This window comes from Mirounga angustirostris, unplaced genomic scaffold (genome assembly GCF_029215605.1).
Source record: "Mirounga angustirostris isolate CCGP_5_RB_7025 unplaced genomic scaffold, mMirAng1.0.hap1 SCAF_3, whole genome shotgun sequence".
Lineage (NCBI taxonomy): Eukaryota > Metazoa > Chordata > Mammalia > Carnivora > Phocidae > Mirounga > Mirounga angustirostris.
The window spans coordinates 73,350,053-73,367,791 of NW_026991711.1; the positions used below are offsets into that span (position 1 = coordinate 73,350,053).

The following is a 17,739-nucleotide window of genomic DNA, read 5'->3' on the forward strand; positions in this document are numbered from 1 at the left end:
TTTTTTAAAGTAAACTCTATACCCAATGTGGGGCTTGAACTCACAACCCCGAGATCAAGAGTTGCACGCTCCACCGACTGAGCCAGCCAGGCACCAAATTTCCCCTTTTTGTAAGGACATCAGTCATACTGATTTAGGGTTCATCCTAATAACCTCATTTTAACATGGTTATCTCTACAGAGACCCTATTTCCGAATAAGGTCACATTCTGAGGTACCAGGAGTCCAGCATATGTTTTTTTGGAGGAACACAATTCTTCCCTTCATACTAACTCTCTTTGCTAATAGAATTTGGGTGTTTACTTAATGTCTGAGAACCTCAGTTTCCCCAGTGTCAGATTTGTATGTATTCTCAGGGTCTAGTATTTAGGAAGTCCCCGGGACGTGCCTTAGAGCTGGCCTTTGCCAATGTCACGTCTACAGTGGAGGACAGGCATCCCTTCCCATCATCCAATCATCATTAGATGTGTGCAGCAGTCTTTGCCACCTTCTCTTCCTGCTCAGTCTCCAAACCCCTTTCCAGCATCTGGGGAGAGCCTGCACCCTACGGGGCTGGGTGGGAGGCAGGGACCATCCACCACAACAGATGCTGAAAATGCCAGACACTTAGTCCCACAGCCTCCCCTGTAGCTGCGCAGCCCCAGATGTGGTTCTCCCGCTCGCCCGGTGATGCTGTAAGCTTCTCAATAGCCTTTTTTTTTTTTTTTTAAGATTTTATGTATTTATTTGAGAGAGAGATAGCGAGAGAGAGCATGAGCAGGGAGAAGGAGAAGCAGACACCCTGCTGAGCAGGAAGCCGAGGCGGGACTCAATCTCAGGACCCTGAGATCATGACCTGAGTCGAAGGCAGCTGCTTAATGGACTGAGCCACCCAGGTGCTCCCTCAATAGCTTTTTTCCCCTAAAGATTTAACTATTTATTTGAAAGAGAGCAAGAGAGAGAGAGAGCGAGTGCACGAGCAGGGGGGAGGGGCAGAGGGAGAAGCAGACTCCCTGAGGAGCAGGGAGCCCGATGCTGGACTCGATCCCAGGACCCCGGGATCATGACCTGGGCTCAAGGCAGATGTTTAACCAGATGAGCCCCCCCAGGTGCCCCTTCAATAGCCTTTTAATAAAATCCTTTTTTATTAACCAGACAGAGCCTTTCCCATTGCTTGCAAATGATAGCTTTGACCGATACACCACGTACTTTTCAAGGCCAAAATGGTTGATTAGGAGAATGGTAGCAGCTTGCAGATGACCTCTGACAATTGGCATGCACAGTCTGGTGGCTTTCCAATCAGAGAGATGTGGACTGAAATCTCCACTCTGCCCCTTACCAGTCGAGAGATGATGAGGAAGTTAATGAACCTCTCAGGGCCTCATTTTCCTGTCCCATTCAATGGTGATGGTAACAATAAGCTACTGGAGCAGTTTGGGAGGATTAAATGAGATAATACACCTGAGACTCTCACTGTGCATGATGGTTATGTTGACATTCAACTTGACCGAGCCATGCGATACCCAGATATTTGGCCAGATGTTATTCTGGGTGTGCCTGTGAGGGTGTTCCTTCATGAGATCAACATTGGAACCAGTGAAGCAAGTCGAGCAGAGTGCCCCTCTGATATGCAGGGGCCCCATCCAATCTGAGGAGGGCCTGCATAGGATAGAAGGGGTGACCCTCCCTCAATTTCAAAGGAGCTCGCCCAGCCTGCCCGCCTTGAGCTGGGATCTTCTCCTGCCTTTGGAGTCAGACTATAACACTGGCTCTTCTTGGATCTTGAGCCTGTCAGCTTTCAGACCGGAAGTCCCCCATCTGCTCTCCTGGGCCTCCAGCTTGCTGACTGCCCCTCTTGGGACTTCTCAGCCTCCATAATCATGTGAACCAATTCCTTATAACAAATCTCTTTATATATATATATTTTTTTCTGTTGACTATATTTCTCTGGAGAGCCCTGAATAATACACAGGAGTACGTGGAACAATAGTGCATATTCAGTAATTATGGTAGCTATTTGTTGTGTTAGTTTTCTTATTATGTGACAAATGATGAAGCCAGCACACGGCGCCCAGGAACGGCCCCTCAAATGCTGCAGCAGCATCCTTGTATTTCCCCGCCCTGGAGAAATTCATTGACCTTTCTCTATAAACCTCGAACTTATTCCCTCCCTCTTCCCAGCCCACCTCTCTCTCTCTCTCTCTCTCTCTCTCTCTCACACACACACACACACACACAGAAACACACACAGCACGCAATTCCTGGAGATGCCCTGGATCACACTGAGTTGGAGTGGGGGAGAGATCTTTAGCTCCCAGATGTGCATTGGCAACTTCTGCTTCTGGCACCTTCCCTCCCTGTAGTACACCATGGCTCCCACAGCCCCCAGGGATGCTGACATTCAGCCGTCCGCCTCCTCCTCCTCCGCCAGGCGTTCCAGGAGAAAATAAAAAGCCTGAATTTCTGGGGGCTGCTGTGGAGGCTGCTCCTCTGGGTGGGTCAGAGAAGAGAGCATAGCCAGGGAGAGGGTGTCCCTAGCCCGCTGACTTAGTGCACACTGACCCCCAAACCACGTGGCTTTCAAAGGGTGACTCAGGGAGAGACCCCCCCAAAGACGACTGCACTCTACCAGGTGGTACTGAAGACTCCTGGGTGCAGCTCAGTGAGAGTAGCCCACCCCAGCCCCCGGGCCAGATGCAGGGGCTCCCACCCCTCCGGTGTGGCACTCCCACCCTCCCCACTCCAAGTCTGACGTTCCTCTGGATAAACAGGAAGCATGGGGGGAGCCAGGACTGTGATCTTGCTGAAAGCTCCAAACATGAGACATCCGGCCTCAGGACCACTCAGGGAGCTCTTTAAAATGCAGACTCCTCCTCCACAGCTCAAACACAGAGCAACAGAATCCCTGGGACTGTGCCCCAGAATCTTTGTTTTTAACAAGTTCTCCAAAAGACATTGGCAGGCACACGTCTGGCCAGGGGAAACAGCCCTGAGCTGAAGGGAGCCCTCTCCCCTTCCTGGAGCCAGACCTCCCGGTTTCTGGCTTCTGTGATTTTTGGCCATTGCATGACCTCTCAGAGCCTCAGTTTCCTTGTCTGAAAGATGGGAGTGATAATAGCTTTACCTCAAAGGTATTATCGAGAAAATAAAAGTGCCCGGCACAAAGTAAAGGATCAGTAATTGTGAGGGAATAACTGCTCCCCAGAAAACTTTCTTTTTCCATATGTGACATGGAGAAAGTCATATCTTGCAAAGCAACTACTATACTTTTTAGGGTATACAAGCAAGTTCGAAAAGCACTCTTTTCCAGAAACAACTTCATAATGTACCAAGTTACCTTTAAAACAACTACAACTTACTGAACACCTTCTGTGTGTCAGCTTTGCCAACAATTCTGCCTGATGGGTAGTATTACGTCCATTTTCAGAGACACGGAAACCTCGACTGCCCTTTGCCCCAGGTAAAGTGGGATTTGAACCTAATCTAAGTCTGCTGCCTTCATAAAGCTGATTAATAACTGTCTCATCAGCAGGAGCTCCTGAAATTTCCCTGTTTCTCCACAGTCATAAATACATGTTAGTATTTCCAGGCAAAATCTGTTTATGTCAGTAAGCCTTGCTGTTAACAATGTTCTTCTAGTTTAAATAAAGAATGCCAATAAAAAAAATGGCAGCAAATATTTTAGAATTTTAACTCGTTCATCCTCAGCTGAGCAAATAATGCTCAAAAAAACCCCAATGCTTTCCAGTTTGTAAAGTAAGAAATGTCATTTTCTTTGGAAGGGTACTCTCACCCCGTGAGGAGTGTTTGCCTCACTCCCTGCTCAGCTCTGTGATCTCTCCCCTCCACTGATTTTGTCAACACCCTCAGATTTGGGTCAGAATCGTATTTTGCCTTTCATCCCACAGAATCCCACCCTCAAGGTTGAGCTCCTAGGACTCCCACGGGACTGAGTTTCTGGAAAGAGAGTGCTGTCTTGATCACAACATTCAGCACAGAGCTTTGTAGGAAGCAGGTTCTCAATAAATATGATTTGAAATCATGCAAATGACTGTCTTGGTGGTCTTAATAGAGATGTAAAGAATACCCAAAGCAATAATACTTATTTGTTCAAGCAGGCCTGCTGTGGAGAATGCGAAAGGGCCAACTCTGACAGTTGGACAAAGGGAACTCAGCACATAGACACACACCCCTGCACTCACAGCCATATAAAAGTAACTGGAGGGGCGCCTGGGTGGCTCAGTTGGTTAAGCGACTGCCTTCGGCTCAGGTCATGATCCCAGCGTCCTGGGATCGAGCCCCGCGCCCCGCGTCGGGCTCCTTGCTCAGTGGGGAGTCTGCTCCTCCCTCCCCCTGCTCTTGCGCTCTCACTTGCTCTCTCTCTCCCTCTCAAATAAATAAATAAAATCTTAAAAAAAAAAAAAAAGCAATTGGAGGGACTCCTTAAGTTTTCTAATGGTTCACCTTAGCAAATGTTTTTGGGGATCCTGTTTTGTAGCGGACACTCTAACAGGTGCTGTGGAGCCGAAGATGTTTGAGGACCTGTCCAACCCTTGAGGAGCTCATTCTCTCCTGATGCAGAAGTACATGGGGGTGGGACGCCTGGGTGGTCATTTTTCCTAGAGCCCCAGCTAACTTCATGGTGTTTGAGTTTGTTTATATATCACGACCTTCTTATTGAGTGTCAAAGTAGCTCAATACTCATTTTAACAAAGTCCTTAAAAATACCCCACCTTTTGGAGACAGATCAAATGGTAAGAATAAGTTATTAATCATACAAATTATCATCGCATTGTAAATTTGGATCGGTAACTTTGCATAGTGAGAAGTAGAAATTATAACACGTACACGGAACAAAAAAGCTATTCGAGTCCTAAGTTCATGACTAAACAGTCATCTTGTCTTTTCCATTTGCTCTATTGTTCACTGCCGCCTTCCACAGCTATGTATTTTAATCCATTCCTCCAAAGAGATATTAATAAACTTTAGAACTTCCGTTGTGACCTTCGCCTTGACACAAGCAAAACAAATTTATTTTCTTATGCTATAATAGATTTATTTTCCCATTTTTCGAGTTTGCTTTTCGTGAGGGGCATGTGAGGCACAGAATGTACGCAGGATGTACAATTTAGCCGTTTGGATTTCATCCATTTCCCCGGGACCACACCAATGGGCACGTTAATGAAATCATGCCGCAGTTTCAGAGCAGAATAGAATGGAGCCTCGACCAGAAGGAGGATGAGTGGCAGCCGTAGAGACGGGGGGTGGGGTGGGGGGGTGGGCACAGAAATAGAGGCGGGGGCAGGGGAGGGGGCACGGAGTGAGGAGGGGCCATGAGGATGGAGAGGATGACACTGAGGATGACACCTCAGAGGTAAGGCAAAACTGTGATAAAGGTGTGAGGGTACTCCCACCCACCTGCCCACCTTTCCAACTTTCTGCCCAATGTTCCAGAAGCTGTGACCCGCCAGCACTACAGTGACACCCAGGGCTCTGATGGCTCTGCCCTCCCCACTCCTGTGGGAAGAGGAAGCTGGCTCAGAGCTCGGCTTCCGCTAAGGGCCTCCTCAGCACCCAGTCAAGCCCAAATCCTCGGACCCTCTTTCCTATACACACAGCTGACAACTTCCCACCCTACCTGCCTCCTGATAACTCCAGGCTCCCCCTCCATCTCCAGGGCTACTATCCCAGGGTTCCTTTCAGATGCACCCCACGCACCTCACCCGCATCAGCAGGAGGCCTGGGGAGCAGGCACTGAGCCTTCTGAGACCAGAGATCCAGGTCATATGCCGGGTCGGGTCTGGGGACCAGAAATAAAGGAAGCTTGGAGGCCCCAGAGGTCAGTGATTTGTGATGCTGAGGACAGGAAAAATACCATGTGGAGTGCTTTCTGCATGGCCCTCCAGCCAGCCTGCACCCCAAGGGGCTGCTACTCCTTTGGAACTGCCTGTGACTCATCTTTTGACCCCTCTGGTCCACACTGTGCTCTCCCCTGGAGAGGTCAAGGGTACTTCCTGTCCTTACTGGTCACTCACTTGGAACTTCATCACAGGCTGCCTTGGGACATCTCTTGTATTGTTCTTTTTAGCTTTTCCATGATGACTTTTCCCATGATGATTAGGTCAACCTGTTGCTTTCATGTCCTCGCCTACAAAGTTAAGATGTATGGCAGAAGCAGGAATGGCTGAGGATAGAAAGAACTGCTTTTGTTCTGAGGGTATGCAAATGAGCAAGAAGAATTAGGTGCTTTTTCAAAGATAATGGAATTCAAAATCGTATTCTTCCTTAATTATTTGGACACTGCTTTAGACATGAATTATCTCATTTTTGCAATCCTTCATGCCATTTTGCATAGGTAGACACCCCTCAACTATAGGGAAGAATGGTGTTATCAGCATAGACATGGACACAGGTGTCCTTGGAAGGCAGGGTAATGGTCCGCAGCGGCCAGAAGCTGGGTATGTGTCATTTCCTCTTTGTCACTGCTGATAAAGTACTTTAACTACTCAGAACATCTCCTGTCCTTGTTCTGCAGACGTGACAAGTTGTCTCATGCAATCTCCCATTACTGTCCCTTGGCACCAAAAAATAATGCATTCAGCCCATCATATTATTCATCAAATATTTACTGAAAACCTACCACACTAGGTGCAAGCACTAGGCCCAAAGCCTGGGATACAAAGTTAGGAAGTGCAGTTACAGCCCACAAGCAGTGCTCCTTCCAATGGGGGTGACAACTAGCTACATGACATGGTCGGGTATCCCACAAATGCTGTAGACATGGAGAAAGACTCGAAGAGGGCAGCCCAGGAGCTTAATAGAGCACATGACTTGGGTCTGGAAAAATGAGTTAGTGATCGGGGCGCCTGGGTGGCTCAGTCGCTAAGCATCTGCCTTTGGCTCAGGTCATGATCCTGGGGTCCTGGGATCGAGCCAAGCATCAGGCTCCCTACTTGGTGGGAGGCCTGCTTCTCCCGCTCCCGCTCCCCCTGCTTGTGTTCCCTCTCTCGCTGTGTCTCTCTGTGTCAAATAAATAAATAAAATCTTAAAAAAAAAAAAAGAAAGAAAGAAAAATGAGTTAGTGATCTTTTAGAGGAGAAGAGGAAAAATATTCCAGGCACAGGAAATAGCTCCTGCTAAGGCAGGAAGGCATGAAAGAGCCTGGTATATATTGAGAGCAGCAGACCGTTCCGTTGAATGGGCTTTCAGCCCCACTGTGTGAGGGGGCGTGTAAATGTGTGTGAGTGTGTTTGTGGGAGGGGATGAGAAGGCTGGAGAGGTGGGAAATAACCTTGATGTCATGCCTCATTTGTATTTTATCCAGTAGCTAAGGGGAACACAGCTGAGATTTTTCAATCATGAAAATAAGTGATTAGAGTTGGAATTCCGGATGTGCTGGTAAAGGGGGCGGATGGACTGGTAGCTGTCATAGTCTGTAATGGAGTAGACCAGCAGAAAGCCCTTGGCCCACTGCACGCCAGGTTGTTCCGGTGTAAAGAAAGAATCAGAGGGGTGTCAGTCCAGAAGACAAGAAACCAATCTCACCTACACTTGCCTGCCTGTCTAGGCCAGAGCTGTATGGATTATGGCAGAGTGATGCTTCAGAGAAAAATAGGAGAGAGAGCTGACAGATCAAGTGCCCTGTTGGATGTGAGGGTCAAGAAGACAGAGCAGGAAGGAGATTTTTTTTTTTTAGAAAGAGGGAGGGGGAGGAGAAGAGGGAGATGGAGAATCTTTTTTTTTTTTTTTTAAAGATTTTATTTATTTATTTGAGAGAGAGAGAATGAGAGAGAGCACATGAGAGGGGGGAGGGTCAGAGGGAGAAGCAGGCTCCCCGCCGAGCAGGGAGCCCGATGCGGGACTCGATCCCGGGACTCCAGGATCATGACCTGAGCCGAAGGCAGTCGCTTAACCAACTGAGCCACCCAGGCGCCCCGGGAGATGGAGAATCTTAAGCAGGCTCCATGCCCAGCACTGAGCCCAACACAAGGCCCAATGCAGGGCTCAATCCCATGACTCTGAAATCATGACCTGAGCCGATATGAAGAGTCTGATGCTTAACTGACTGAACCACCCAGGCGCCCCAGGAAGGAGAATTTTTAAGCAACTGTAGGTAGGATGCACTTACTGACATAAGGAATTTTTATTTTCTAATACAGGTAGAGAGAGTAGATTTCCATTTGCACCAATAAATAAAACTGCTATTCATGTTTGCGATTTGTTAGCACCAGCGTACTCTGAACCCCTTTCCTTGAAAATCACGTGGTATCAATTTCATGCCTGTGGCAAAGTGCCCTAATTAAAGACATCCTGCAGTTGCTCAAATATTTTCTCCTCCGCATTCTTTGCTTTCTCCCACAACAGATTCCCTCTACGTCGGCTCCCCTACCGCAAGACACCAATAGGAGTTCAGGCTGAGGGCAAGCATGGAGCCGTTCTGGGCGCTGGTGCAAGTATGATTTCTATAAAAAGACATTTAAAAAACAAGAAGCAATGTTGCCATTTTGCCTTTAATGGAAAAGTGGCTAGCAGTTACAGTAAAAAATATATATATATATTTTATTTAAAAAAAAAAAACCTCTCCAACTTCTAGGCAATCACTGAATTTTCAGAAATACACATACACTTGAAAACCAACAGTTTGTATAAAAATAAACTTCGAATGTGTAATTAAAAAGGGAGGTCCCCTGTCTTTTTCAGCTGCACAACGCACAATAAAAAGGAGCCGAGTCTGTGTGAGATGGGTTTACCCCAGTGCAGAGGGGGCTTTGACTTTGGAAGACAGAGCCTGCTTGAAGCGCCTCTTGAGGTCTTGCATGTTGGGCGAGCGCGGCCGGGGAATGATGGAGGCTCTCCTCCTCTCCCCACCGAGGCTGTGCAGCTTGCCCACTTCTTTACAGAGGTGCTGAAACACGTCACAGACGTCCTCGTAGTTTTCACTGGTGGAAATTTCAAGGAATAGGCTGCCCAGCTCGTTGGCCAGCTGAATACCATCATGCGTTTGCACCTGCCGGGCATGCAGAAGGTCCCCCTTGTTGCCCACGATGATGACAGGGGCCTTGGAGTCAGGGTGGACCTTCCGGATGTGCTGGTAAAGGGGGCGGATGGACTGGTAGCTGTCATAGTCTGTGATGGAGTAGACCAGCAGAAAGCCCTCTGCCCACTGCACGCACTTGGCCAGGGAATCACCTACCTGGGTCAGGCTGTCTTGGACCTGAGAAAGATCAGAACGAGTCTGGATCAAGGAAACCCTCAGTGGGAGAGGACTCAAAATAACATCAGAGTAACCCTTGCAAAAAGCATTCAAAAGAGAAATCATAAATACAGTTTTCAGATGCTACCTAGCTTCTGCAGAAGGAGGCTTTGGACGCGGGAAGAGCAAGCTCCCTGCCTGGGTTATTTTATTGGCTGTCACCAATGCAATTATCCTGAAACCCCCTGCTTGGCAGGTATTCTGTGGTGAGCCCTGGCTGACTGAAGAATGACTTCAATAAGAACTTTCAAAGAAGAATGGCGCAACCTTCAGGGAACTGAGAATAAACAAAACTTTGAAAATAAGCCAAGATAAATATCTTTTCCCAAGCCCATAAAAATATTTTTAGCATATCCTTTTTGAGAATGTTACAGAAACAAAGTCCTTCTTTCTGGTCTTCCACAAGACCTTTCCTCCCTCCAAGGGAGAGCAATTAATAACTTGTTAATCAAGTTAAATTCCCGACTGCTTGCCAAGGGGTTATCTGGTTGCAATTAACCGACTTGAGGGAACAGTTAGAAACCCAGAAGCACTCTCGCTGTCCTTGCTAGGGGAGAAGACCCTCTCCAGAAACCCACCCCTGTTAATGGTTCCATGGCCGAGCTCTGAAAGAAGTGGTGAGCCCCATCCCTGCAAGTAGTGATGCCTCTCCCAGGGCTGCAAACAGAGGTTAACTCTCTCTCCCCTTTGGAGGAGCTGGACTGGAGGAAGCTGCCTCTCGAACCATCCACTCACCCCGTCCCCACCAGGAGCGTTTCTAACAGCCCGCCTGGGGACAGCCCACGCCTTCATCTAAATGCAGAACAGGTGTGTTCACACATCTTGCTCCCGCTGAGGAGCCCCCTGGGTGTGTGCGCGGTGGTGAGCCGTTCGCTTCGGGCCGTCCTTACCTGGATGCCCCCCGGGGTGTCCTGGATCTGCAAGGAGAGCTGGTCTCCCTCTACGTAGACGAGCCGTGAATACAACTTGCCTGAAGGATGAAGGAGACTTTGCTTTTAAATTCCTACACACATATCAGCAAAAAAGAAAATCGGAGCATGCAGCCACAAAAGCAGAGAGCACGAAATTATTCTAACCTGTATTCGGTTCATAATCGCCAATAAATCTCTTGGTCAGGAAGCGCACAATCATTGCTGAAAAGGAAAAACAGCAAAATCAGTGAAAGGACTAGGACAAAACAGTCAAACCGGGACGCTCCCGTGGAAAAGGAGAGGGCGCTGGGCCGCAGAACCCCGGGTACGGCCCAGGTTGGAAGGCTCTGCAAAGCCAAGGGTGCGGCCGTCGCGGGCTCTCGCGGGTTTGACTGCAGGTGTCTACCTGCCGCACCAGCGGCCCCCCCCCCCCCCTCCAGCAGGGGCCAAGCCAGGCGGGAGCCCAGGAGTAGCCGCCCCGAGGAAGCCGCTGGGAAAGCGAGCTGGCGGGGGAGAGCCGGGGCTGGCGCGGAAACTTGCAGGTTCTTCTGGCGCTCTATCCTCCTCCCCTCCGCCCAGAGCTCCGGCTCTTCCCCGAGGCCCCGTCGTCCCCGAGCGGGCCCCTGGGCACTCACCGCTCTTGCCCACGCGGCCGGCGCCCAGCACGGCCAGCTTGATGTCCTTGGGCAGGAGGTAGTCGGAGGAGGACTCGGGGATGGGCGCGAGCAGACAGTGCCCAGACATGGTGGGCGGCCGCATGGAGAGCGCGCGGGCCGAGCGGGTCCCGCCTCCGAGAGCGCACGCCTGGCCTCGGGCGCAGCGGAGCGGCTCGCGAGCACAGAGAGCGTGCGGACACAGGTGCGCGGGGACCGCGGCGGCCGGCCGAGCTGTCAGCGCCGGCGGTTTTAAAGGGCTGGGCGCGCGCGGCGGGGGCGCGGCGGCCGCCTCCGGCTCCTCCCCCTCCCGCCCCTTCCCGCGGCGGCCGGGAGGGACCGGGGCGCTGGAGAGCCCGGGGGGAGGGACCGGGCGCCGGGGGCGTGCGCACCGCCTCGCCGCCTGACGCGCTCCGCCCGGGCCCCGCGCCGCTGCCGCCCCCGGCCCCTGCAGGACGGCCACGGTCCCGCGAGCGGTGGGAGGCCTCTCGTGGGGCTGTGCCTGCGCCGCCCTGGGGGCCCCTCCACCCCGCAGAGGCGAGCCCGGGTCACTAGACCAGTGGGCGAACCTGCGATCAGTTCTGAGCTGGGGGAGGAAAGAAACAGGAAAAAGTGCAATCAGTCGGATGTTTCTGCAACAATGGGAGGGGTAAATTCCTGTTGGGTATATTGCCCTTTTTATTTTCAAAAGGTGCTGAGGGGTGACATTACTAAGGACAAAGGAGGAGGGTAAAGCCCGGAATCCCTGAATTAGTAGCCGTTATAAGGGACCTGCAGTCACTGTGACCTTGCTCCACAAATGTGAAGGCCCCTTGGGGGCAGTAATTGTTTGCAGCTCAGCCTCCAAGCCCAGACCCTCGCTGCTGGCCTTGGCTGAATCCACTCCTTAGTGAACAGTCAATACACGTTCCATCCCCTGGGAGCTTTGGCTCCGGACTAATTCTCCATCATTAATACTGTCTTATGCACTTGAGTCATGCATTTGCTTTTATTATTCAAGTACTTACTTTTAAGCGTAAAATGAAGTGTACGTTAAGGATGAGAGAGTGGAAGGGGACACAAAAGAGAAAAATGTCCTGGTCTTGAGTTTGGGGAGACGGACCATAGTAAGGCCTTGGGATTTGATCCTTACAGGTTAGAACTTCATGCTTCTGGCCTCCTGTGTACCAGCCTCATATGTCCAATTGCCTATTGGAGGGCCCCTTCCTTACCCCTTCTCTGTCTCAGTCGTATTAGTTAGCTTTTGCTGCACGACAAACTGCACGAAACTTAATGGCTTAAAACAACAATCTCCCATAGTTGCTCATGTCTGTAGGTCAGTGGAGTGGTTATCCTAATCTAGGCCAGACTCAGCTGATCTAGGCTGGGCCCTGTCATGTATCAGCAGAGAGCTGGCAGAGGGTGACAGGCAGTCAACTGTGATGGGGGAGGGGCAGTGACGGACTCACCTGAGTCCGTCCCCGCCCCCCCCCCCCCCCCCCAGGATGGCTAGGGCTTGCTTTCATGGTGGTGGTTGAGCAGGTTTCAGAGAGAGTAAGTGGAAGTGGAAAAGGCCTCTTGAGCCCTACTCCAGGGTGGAACCCATAACCTCTGCTGCATTCTGTTGGCCAAAGCAAGTCACAATTCCAGCCCAGATTCAAGGAGAGGGGAAAGGATACACTCCATGCCTAAGTGGAGGGAGCCGAAGTCACATTTGAAAGGGTGGCTCAGTCGGGTTAAGCATCTGGCCCTTGGTTTCTGCTCAGGTCAAGATCTCTAGGTTGGGAGATTGAGCCCCACAGTGGGGAGTCTGCTTCTACTCCCCCTCTGTCTTCCCCCTCCCCCGGCTCATGCACTCTCTTTCTCTCTGAAAAAGATATTTCAAAGAAATAAAAAAGAAAGGGCTGAGTGAGATGCAGAGAGGGATAGAGGATGAAATCCATTTTTAGCAACCAACTACACTAATGCATGTTCCCTCCATCTACCCAGAATTCCAAACCAGCAACGTGTGAGCCATCCTTGACTCCAACCACTCTCACTTCCAAGTTCCACCATTTCTACTGCCTACACCCCTGGGTGTCTCCCCCTCTCCATCCCCACTGCTCTCCTTACCTCTCAGTTGAATTCTTCAGGACTCCTGCTGTAGACTAGGAATAGATGATGACTTGTTTACTTGCTCTTCCCTTGGAAGCTTTCTTTGATCAGCACTGCCACCCCCACTCCTATCTCCCAGTTCCTCCCTCTTAGGACACCCTTGGCAGCACTGATCTCAACTGTTACTCTCTGTAAAATTTGTTTCATGACTGTCTCCAGGCGGGCAGAGACTCTAGCTTGTGTCTTTAGCATCAGCACATAGTGGTACCTGGGACTTTGAAGGTCCTTTGCTCACTGGCTGACTTTCTGAATGAATAAATGAATGAATGCTGTCTTCACTGTGTGAAATGGAAAAGACAGAAGTCATATGTGTAACCATTATCCCAATAGCTTGGTTTTGAGAGCAACCTACTCTCGAGAGAAAGTGTTCCAGGAAATGTCCTGAGATAACTGCTGTATCTCAGTTGCACTGACTTTTGGCAGCTTACAAGGCAATCCCCTTCTGTTAAACTTCAGTTTAACTGGAAAGATTTAAAGCAGGCCACCTCATTCCTTGACAGGAGAAAGCACCATAAAGAGTTACTATTTACAGAACCACTCTGAAACCATTGGTTCCAAGGATCCTTCAGCTGTTCAGTGATAGGGGTCCAAGTCATTGTGTCCCAGATGCTCTTTGGCTCTCTTTGAACACAAAATGGCCCGTTTCACCAAACACCAAGTCCTCACCAAAGCAGGAAGGAAGCGTGGGATTCTATTGTCTTTTTATTATGAAATAAAATAATTCTCAGAACCCAGCAGACTTTCTCTTACCTCTCATCTCCAGAACTGAGAAGCTGAGAGTTTATCCAAGTATCTAGCAAAGAAGACTGGGATTGCCACTACCTTAGAACAACCCTAGCTCCTCCCCAGGAGCTAGTGGACACCTTGCTCCCCCATTAAGTCAAGAAATAAAAGAGGGGGTCTCTGTTGAGCAGGAATCAATGGACTCTGCACCTTTCACTTTCCTGGGATTGAAATGCAGAACTGTGAAGGGAAAAGAGCACTTTCTTGGCTGTATCTTGGACTCACCTCTACACCTCATTCCCCATCTTAATTCCCTGTCAGGAATAAGATCATTTTAGTTTAAGGTCACCCAATAAGTAAGATTCCTAAGACTGTTCTCTGTCCACTGATAATTATCTTCCATTTTGCATTCACATTGCACCTTAGCTCAGAGAGCTCAAAATGTTATTCCATTCTCCTTGGAAACTCTTTGCATCTGCAAATAGACAAGATAATCCATGACCTTTTAATACAGACAATATGTTACCGAACTGTTACTGACGAACTGTTACTGAACATTATAAATAGCATTGCCTAAATTGTTGCTGCTTGTGTTCTATCTCATTTTGGATTTCTTTGCGTCCAGAGTTATGTAAAATTGTACTGCAACCAATATAACACAGGCATACTGAAGTGGTTTTAAAATGACAATGGAAATGCGTAGGCACAGATATGGGTACACAGATCCTGTGGGTGTTTGAAATAACTATGAAGGGCAGAATTTGGTAATTCGCAAATATCAGCCTTGGGAATTTATTAACCCTTTACCAGCCATATCAGCTTGATTTCTAGCCGAGATAAAGCTGCCAAGGGTCGTCCTCTAGTTCAAGAATCTCTCTCCCTCCACCATCCATCACCTCCTAATATCAGCTCTTCCTGTGTATCCTAAATTCTTGGAACAATGAGCTCACTGGAGACTCGCAGACTACCTTTAGGTAATTTCACTGGAATAAAAACTGTGCTTTGCTACCAGCTCCCTGCTTTATTTCAACAGTCAAAATTATTGAAAATCTACTCGCTGCAAGACTCCATTAAGTGCTGGTACAGAATACAAAGAACAGTTAACTTTCTATTACCAATCATCTACTGAGGGGATGACAAAGTATAAGACACTCCTGCCTGCCTTCACAGACATCCCCATAGTGAAATTATCCTTCATAAATTTGAGTTTACCAAAAAATTCTATTTCTTCTTTAATCTTAACTAAACCTGTAAAATGGGTTAAATATCTCCTAAATTGAGGTTCAGACAAGTTTATAACTTACCCGGTCATTGAGCCATTCAGTAGGAGACACCCCCAGCCCCTCTGATTTCTAATCTTGGCATTTTCCATCAAGGTAGAGAGCAGGATGAAAACACTTGTTCATGTAAAAGGAATGACAAAGCAGGTCAGGGTGCCAACTCCAATAGAGATGCAATGGGGAGAATTAAATCTGAATGGGGGAGGGGGCGGTGGTAATCAGTGAAAGCTACAGGAAGAAATTGCCCGGTCTCTGAGCATGAGTAATATTTGGTAGGCAGAAACACAGAGGGTGGGAGATGGCATGTCAAGTTGAAGGAATGGCATGAGCAAAATCATGAAAGTATAAGTATAATGCAAGTCTGGGGAGCTACGAGTAGTCTCAAACATTAGAAGGATGTGGTCGATAGCCCAAAAAGTTGGGGACCAGACTGTGGATGGCAATGCATGCCATGCTCAGGAATTTATCTGGAGGCTATGGAAAGCCACTGAACTCTTCTTAAGGAGGGTAACCCTGACTATATGTAACAGGGTCAGTGCTAGGAGCATATATATATGAAGAACAAAATATCATCTCTGCTCTCAAGAATCTTAGAACTATTTACTTACTCATCTCCCATAAGCAATTATTCTGAACCTTCTTGCTCAGGTGCAAGAAGTTATCACATCCTCACTTGAGCTAAGCCATCACCTCATTTTGGAGAATAGAGTACCTTACTGCATTTCTTTTCCAAATCAAATGATTTTCATAAATTCCAATCTTGCAAGGAAGTATCAGAGCATTTTCTCTATGCTTTTTCCATTTGGGGCTTTATGAGCTAGCCTGTCAATTAATCCTCACCATACACGTTTGCAGTTGGAAAACAATCACAATACAGAAACCCTGGGCCGCTATTCACTCCTCTATACAAACTTTCCGCCTCAGCAATACGAGCTGCAGAGGCTGCCTCACCACTATTATAACCAAGTAACTTGTCTAACAGATTCTGGGAAAGCTCTTGTATGAACAATACCAATTGTTTTTAAGTGGGGATGGGATAAACACTTGTATTCCAAATCTGTTTTCTCTTGTGCTCAAGAAGTAAACCTACTTTTATATCTTAGCAACTGTTAACGCTCCATTTTAGCAAAAATTGTTTTCCATTTTCCCACCATAGTACAGAGAAAATGTTGACACTAGAGATATGAAATACACAGTGAGAATACACTAGAGATATGAAACTATGGGGTTTTTCCTGCCCCAACATTGAGAGTGTGATTTATTTTATTCAACTCTTGGGATTAGGCTCAATTGAACAAAACAGAAGTCCTCAGAAGGTACCTGGCTAGATCAGAAAAGACAGAATCAAAAGTTAAAGGAGCCATGCACCTTCATTTATGGTAATGGCTCTAATTTAATAGGGCAAAAAGTTTTAAAGTTAGAACATTTTTCTTCATCCTCACAAAGTGTAGGAAGGGGAAATTTTAAGAGATTCATTTATAATTTCACCATCTACAACAATTAACTCATTTAAAAGGACCTGCATTTTAAGGCGGGCACATATTTATCAGCACATACACATTACTCAAAGCTAGGGGAGTTCGATGCAATTTATTTCTCCAATAAAACCTCTTCAAACTAATCTGTGAATTTGCAGGACATCCAGATGGAACTGCCCAAGAGGGAGTTGGAAATAAAGGTTCAGAAAACGAGTTCTGAACTTTGAGTCTCAAGTATATTAGAGATGACTAAAGACAGATCAGTGGTTCTCAAACTTGAGCAAGCATCTCAGTCACCCAGAGAGGTTGTAGAGTGCTGGGCTCACACCCAGAATTTGATTTAGTGGGCCCACATTTTTAGCAAGTTCCCCAAAAATGTTGTCAGGTGGGGAACCATACTTGAGAACCACTGGAGCCCACAGTGGAGCCTGACCTCACCGCTGAGGCCTAAGCCAAAACCAAGTTGGATTGAGCCCCCCAGGAACCCCCAAAACCAAAAATGTTTTATGTACATTCATGTTACCACTATTGCCATTATAGCGATTAGAAAACTGCCACTGTACATCAGATGTTACAGTTCACATTTTCTGATGATCTGCCCTAAAAACTCCCCTAAACCAGTTCTATTTGCAGCCCTTCCTTTTCTCAATATTCACCTTCACCAGCCCCCCTAAACTGAGAGCTGATCCTCTGCCATGTCTTTTGTCACAATTATGTCATCTGGTGGTCATGGGAATATAGAGTCATAGGCCCTATGTGCATAAAGGCCCTTTGGGAATCATTTGGTCTAATCTAGGGGCAACAGAAAGTAAGGTTAATATAAACTGCCAGAAAATGAACAAAGTCTGAGGTTCCCCAATCTTTCCACATTATACGGGAAACTTAATAATCCCAATTACTCATGAACAAAATTGTTATGAGCCCTCTAAAATCCAAAACATTCTAGTTTGGTGAAGTCCACAGGAAAACAAGATTAAACACACAGAAACTAGAAAATGTCTGCTCAGGGTGCCTGGGTGGCTCAGTTGGTTAAGTGGCTGTTGTTAGTTCAGGTCATAATCCCAGCATTGGGCTCTGCAGGTAGCCTGCTTCTCCCTCTCCTCCCAGCTTGTGCTCTATGAATAGTCTTTAAAAAAAAAAAAAAAAAAAAAGTTGGGGGGGGGAGTGCTTTCCTCAATTCAAAGAACATTTATGAAATGTTTACTATGTGCTAGGATCTAGGATGGCAGAGTTTACTAACAGTCTTTCACCTCAGGTCTACTGGAGATTTTTTTTTTTTTTTTAAAGATTTTACTTATTTGAGAGAGAGAATGAGAGCGAGCGAGCACAT

The 17,739-nt window shown here is 47.7% G+C and overlaps 1 protein-coding gene across 3 annotated transcripts; it reads right to left on the bottom strand.

The window, feature by feature from the left end:
- Positions 1-8,469: 8,469 nt before the first annotated feature.
- Positions 8,470-16,014, bottom strand: RASL11A (RAS like family 11 member A). 3 transcript variants are annotated; one of them, XM_064586272.1, is made up of 5 exons: positions 14,956-16,014; positions 10,778-14,126; positions 10,308-10,364; positions 10,122-10,201; positions 8,470-9,192 (listed from the first exon to the last, which is right to left on the bottom strand). In XM_064586272.1, the coding sequence occupies exons 2-5, from the start codon at positions 10,899-10,901 to the stop codon at positions 8,725-8,727; spliced, it is 729 nt and encodes a 242-aa protein (XP_064442342.1). In that variant the 5' UTR covers positions 10,902-14,126; positions 14,956-16,014; the 3' UTR covers positions 8,470-8,724. The 3 variants fall into 3 exon arrangements, with proteins under 3 accessions (XP_064442342.1, XP_064442343.1, XP_045723474.1); XM_064586273.1 differs by lacking the exon at positions 14,956-16,014 and having other exon boundaries at positions 8,470-9,066; positions 9,172-9,192; positions 10,778-11,553; XM_045867518.2 differs by having other exon boundaries at positions 10,778-16,014.
- Between the last annotated feature and the right edge of the window lie 1,725 nt (positions 16,015-17,739).